This window comes from Cucurbita pepo, chromosome LG14, assembly GCF_002806865.2.
Source record: "Cucurbita pepo subsp. pepo cultivar mu-cu-16 chromosome LG14, ASM280686v2, whole genome shotgun sequence".
NCBI classification, from domain to species: domain Eukaryota; kingdom Viridiplantae; phylum Streptophyta; class Magnoliopsida; order Cucurbitales; family Cucurbitaceae; genus Cucurbita; species Cucurbita pepo.
The window spans coordinates 7,186,981-7,192,980 of NC_036651.1; the positions used below are offsets into that span (position 1 = coordinate 7,186,981).

General features: G+C 30.7%; 1 protein-coding gene across 1 annotated transcript; it reads left to right on the forward strand.

Moving 5' to 3' along the window:
- The first annotated feature begins 2,984 nt into the window (after window positions 1–2,984).
- Window positions 2,985–4,619, forward strand: LOC111810629 (exopolygalacturonase-like). Its single transcript, XM_023697363.1, has 5 exons — window positions 2,985–3,128; window positions 3,214–3,295; window positions 3,336–3,553; window positions 3,628–4,146; window positions 4,237–4,619. The coding sequence occupies exons 1-5, from the start codon at window positions 2,994–2,996 to the stop codon at window positions 4,465–4,467; spliced, it is 1,185 nt and encodes a 394-aa protein (XP_023553131.1). The 5' UTR covers window positions 2,985–2,993; the 3' UTR covers window positions 4,468–4,619.
- The last annotated feature ends 1,381 nt before the right edge of the window (window positions 4,620–6,000 follow it).

A 6,000-nucleotide genomic window follows, 5' to 3' on the forward strand; every position in this document is an offset into this window, starting at 1 on the left:
CCTAGGGAGCGTCCTAGTGTATGCTCGCCCGACAAGTAAGGTGGTCCAGCGGTGTGCGAACTGATTGGTGAGCCCATACCCCCACGTATGGGCTGTGTGTAGAGTATATGGTACACGTCCAAATTACCTATTAGGACAGTACCGTAGGAAAATAGATTGAAAGGATAGGTCCCGTCATTGCATTCACATGTTTTTGCATTTAACCCCAATAGTGGAGTCACTTACTCAAGCAATGTGCTACTACATTTTTCAGGTTAAGACAAGACATTCCTGTACGACTGACGACGGCATCGCAACTCAAGACCATGACACATGCATAGGATAGGGGTATTTATTTTCTTAGACTTAGGCTAGAATAAGATGTTTTTAACTTAAACGCTTATTTATTTTATTTAGTTTTTTGTTGTGTCGTTTTAAAGATTTTTTCGAAACACGTAAGTCCATGGCTATGTTTTAAGATAAACCTTATGTTTTATGAAATTTAAATGAAGTCTTCTGCATTCAAGATTTATGGTATGTATACAGTAGCAACCTTAAATTAAGAAAAATTTCGGGTCGTTACAGATCTAAATAATTTCTTTAATTTTTTACTAATAGATGTAGGAGTGTACATTGGTTAGGTAGAACAAAAATCTTTTGAACCACCTCGAAATTTGGACTGGTTGAGTTGGTATTCGAACAATCCAAATAAAATTTACGTGAGCTGATGATTTTTTTTTTAATTATTAAAAAAATTATGTTTATATATTTTATATTAAAAAAATTATATTTATCTATAGTATATTTTACAACCCTAAACGTTTACAAGTCAATGCATCATTAACATCGGTTAAAAATGTTAAATATCTTTTTAAAAGTACGGTAAGGTTTAGTTGAGTTGTGTTGTAATTCTACGAGTTGGTCTGATTGACTCGACTAGAAAAATGTCAACTTGTAAATCAAACCAAATTTTTTATTTTTAAAAAATTCAACCCGATCTAAACTAAAACAAAATCAATCTAATCTTAATTTGAATTGAACGGTCCGATTAGGTTAGATTATTAGTTCAAATAAACTTTTGAAAAATGGGATTAATACTTAATTTATAAATTTATATGTCCGACCTTGACCCATAGTTTAAAAGCCGTTATTTATATTGGTGGCTTTAGAGTACCTCTTAAGACCCAAAATTTTCATTAAGGAATATTTTTAATTAGACAATTAATCCGATAAGAAAAATAAGTAATTTAAATATTCTCTGATAAAATAAAATAAAATTTGAATTTCAAACTTTTTATATATATATAATATATTATTTAAAAAATTCATTGGTCGGTTTAATAAGACTCTTTTATATATATATATATATATATATTATTTAAAAAATATTTAAGTCGATGTAAATAATTCTATATTTTTTACAATTTTGACTACTTAATTCAAATTATAAAAGTTGGAGTCAATTTGACTAATCCGACCAACCTACTCTACTTTAAAAAAGATTAAGAATATTAACGTTTGTAACCGTTGTTAATGATGCAGTATGACTTATTTATTTTATTCAGGATATTAAGGGTTAAGTTGGACCCTGAATTCTATTAGGGTTGCTCGAGTCATCATCTCAAAATTGGTTGGTCCAAAAGATTTTTCGAACTCACCTCGCTTAATTTATTTATTTTTATTTAGTTTAAAATCAATCATTTTTTTATATATATATATATATATATATATATATATATATATATTTTTGTTCATTTTCCAAATATAATACGGTGACAAAGACATTGGTAACAAAAATATAAGTAGGTGTATTAAAACATTTCAATCGATGTGGGATCTCACAAGTGTTATTAAGCGGTGTACATAGATTTTTAAATTCACGTTTAACAAGTTAAGAAACGTTCACATTTTTTAGTACGAGGTTGAGAGATTTTATTAAATATTACTGCAATCGAATACAAAAACTTAAACCCTAAACCATACCAGTTTAAAATATAAACTATAGGTAGCTACAACATCTATAACTTTGATGAAGGAAGACAAATCACAACCCTAGAAAAAGGATTGAATAAAGTAATATCGAGCGTCTCTTAACCATGATCAACCAACCAAATGATGAACCATAAAACATAAGAACTAGGAACGATATTGTCCCTTAAGGGTCATTATTGATGTTCTTTGTTGCAACCACGTTTCATAAGATTAAGAATGCATTGTGATAATGAACACTGTTACTTGCTATAGATCGATGATGTGGTAAAAGTAAAAGAATATAACAAAAGGGAAGAAAATGACCTAAAACTGATTCGAGAGTGAAACCATTTCTAGGTGTATTTCTAGACAACATGTGATGTCCGGGGAGGAGAACAAATCACCATTTATAAGGGTCTGGAAACCTTCTCCTAGTAGACGGGTCGTTATACAACAAATAGACCAATTTAGTCAAATTTAAAACATTCTTCACAAAACCATCGGAAAATAGACTTCGTTTTTTCACCCAATGCTTCAAAAGCCTCGAACACAGTTCTCTCGTGCAGGTTTGGATTATAAGGTCTTGTACACATGACCGCACCTTTTTTTTTTTTAATTCTTATTTTAGTTTTAGTACAATCTCTACTAGATATTGTAAGAGACTACAACTAAAAAGATGTTTTTTCTAAACGTTTCAGTGACTCTTTTGAAGAACTCTTTTGAAGAACGAACAAGTCGTGAATGATAGTGCTTCCACACCGAGAACAAATCTTGACTTAATGAACCATAAACCACATTAATATTATTTAAACTATTAACAAATTTTCCACAAAGACCATTTCATAAAAGAGAGAAATTTATGGAGAAAGAACAGCAAAATTAGTTAAGTATAGGTGGAGCAAGAAGAAAGGTAATAATAGCAAAGTTCTCTCCTTTTCATATAAATACTTCACATTGTAAATGGAACATTCAAGCATTTCACACCAACAATCTCCAANAAAAAAAAAAAAAAAAAAACAACTAGAAAGTTGAAGAACAAGAAGATGGGTATGAACATGAAGTCGATAACTCTATCGTTCGTGTTATTATTATACGTTTCTATAGAAACAGTTCAATCAAGTGATGGAGTTTTTGACGTAACAACATACGGTGCTAAGCCTAATGCTGATATAACTCAGGTAAAAACTAATATCAAATATATCGATGTTTAGATATTTTTACGATGATAAATCTTTTCTAATTATGTTCGTGATTTTTGAACAGATTCTAGAAAAGGCATGGAAGGACGCTTGTGCTTCACCGATTCAAAGTAAATTAATTATTCCAAAAGAGACTTACACGTTAGGTGTAATAACAATGCTTGGTCCTTTCCAGANACACGTTAGGTGTAATAACAATGCTTGGTCCTTGCCAGAGTCCAATTGATATTGTCGTGCAAGGAACAATAATGGCACCCGTAGATATAACAGGTGATGGTTGGATTCAGTTCAGATATGTCGACAAAATTTCATTAACAGGTGGCGGAGTATTTGATGGACAAGGACAAAAAGCTTGGGCAAGTAACGATTGCCATAAAAACCCCAAGTGTGCAAGAATTCCAATGGTAAATACACTTAAATTAACCATTTGCAAATTTTAATTTATTGTTTATACTCATGCATGATCGTTTTTTTACAGAGTTTGAAGTTCAGCTTTGTAAAAGATTCAATTGTGAGGGACATAACGTCAAAAGACAGCAAGAATTTTCATGTCAATATCCTAGGTTGTAAGAATCTTACTTTCGACCACGTGACTATAAATGCACCGGGGAATAGTATTAATAGTGATGGAATTCACATGGGTCGTTGTGATGAAGTTAATATCATCAATTCAGTTATTGGTACTGGTGATGATTGTATCTCACTCGGAGATGGAAGCAGACAGGTAACAGTTACGAACGTGACGTGTGGACCTGGACACGGCATAAGCGTAGGAAGTCTAGGACAATATCTCGTTGAAGAACCGGTTGCTGGGCTTTATGTCAAGAATTGTAAATTAATTGGTACAACAAATGGCCTAAGGATCAAAACATGGCCGGCTTCTCCTGCTACTGGATCGGTTACTGATATGCACTATGAAGATATAACTTTGGTTGACGTCCAAAATCCAATTATTGTGGATCAAGAATACTGTCCATACAACAAATGTAATAGGAAGGTACTGGAATTACGAAATCTTTTATTTTCTTTGTTTTATTTTAATTAGAAATAATTTCATTAAAATTGTGTTTATTTGATGTTTTTTCAGATTCCGTCGAAAATCAAGATAAGTAAGGTGAGTTTCAAGAATATTAGAGGTAGTTCTGGTACTGCAGTTGCTGTGAAGCTTTTGTGTAGTGCTGCTTATCCATGTGAAGATGTGCAGTTATCTGACATTGATATCACTTATACTGGAAGTGACGGTCCAGTTGTATCTGAATGTTCGAATGTGAAACCGGTTGTTACTGGGATACAAAAACCTCTTATTTGTCCTTCGTGAGCGTAAGCTATTTCTACAAAAGATGATCGTTTGAGGAAGAGATTTAATTATGTAGTTTTCTTTTACATTCTAGAGAATAAATTTGGAGTGAACAAAGTGTTCTCCTTTTTTGTATTTATAAATGAAGAGGAATAAAGTTTTGATTTTGTGTTGATTTTTCATGTTGAGTTATTTGATATTGAGATCACTTACAATTGGAGCATACGAGATGATCGTTTGAGGAGGATTTGTAGCATACGAGATCAAACGGGAGATTTCTTGCCTACTATTAAAATCCATAATCCCAATTGGTATGGGAATACCTTTTAATTTACCCGTGCTTTGTTTTGCTTCAATCTCCCTTATCCAAAGAGTATTGATCCAATTAAATAAAATTATGTTTCGTAATTTCGTTGAACTTATTTTTGGATACAAATCATGAGAATTTATATTTTTCCTAAACTTATTAGTGCGAATAAATTGGCAAATCCTAACAAAACCTTTGGAATTAATACTTAGGGTTATAAATTTATGTAAGTCGGACCTTGACCCATAGTCTTAAAGTCGTTACTTATATTGGCCGCTTTAGAGTATTTTTAAGGCCCAAATCTTTTTTTGAGGGATATTTTTAATTAGACAATTAATCGGATAAGAAAAATAAGTAATTTAAATATTAGTTGATAAAACAAAATAAAATAAATTTTAAATTTCAAAATAAGTAATTTAAATATTAGTTGATAAAACAAAATAAAATAAAATTTAAATTTCAAACTTGTTGGTATTTATGAAAAATTCATTGGTCAATGATTTATAGTCGGTGCAAATATTTCTATATTTTTGACAATTTTGACTGTTAATTTTTTTTTTAGTTATTTAAAAAAATTTAAAACAAAAGAGAATTGATTGGTACAACAAATGGCCTAAGTTTGAAATTTAAATTTTACTTATTTTGACTGGGATATTTTTGTTAACGTCCAAAGTCCAATTATTTTGGATCAAGAATACTGTCCATACAACAAATGTAACAAGAAGGTACTGGGATATTTTCATTAAACGGTGTTTATTTCATGTTTTCAGATTCCATAAAAAATAAGATAAGTAAGGTGAGTTTCAAGAATATCAGAGGTAGTGGGCAATGTAGTTGCTATCAAGCTTTTGTGTAGTGCTAATTATCCATGTGAAGGTGTGGAGTTATCTAACATTGATATCACTTACACTGGACGTGAAGGTCCAGTTGTATCTGAATGTTCGAATGTGAAACCAGGTTGTTACTGGGATACAAAACCCAATTATTTGTCCTTAGCTTTGAGCGTAAGCTATTTCTACAAAAGATGATCACTAAAAATGTAATGTAATGTAAATTTATTAAAAAAAAATTATCACTAAAAAATATAGATTCAAATAAAAATAAACATTTTTTTTATCAAAGCAATTATTGGAATTTCCTAATGTTTTGAGCGGATGAATATGAAATTCCTTTTTTTAGGGTATGTAAAAAAAATAAAAAATCTTTTGTTTACTCAATTATAAAATTGAAAATGGTATTTTTTTCTT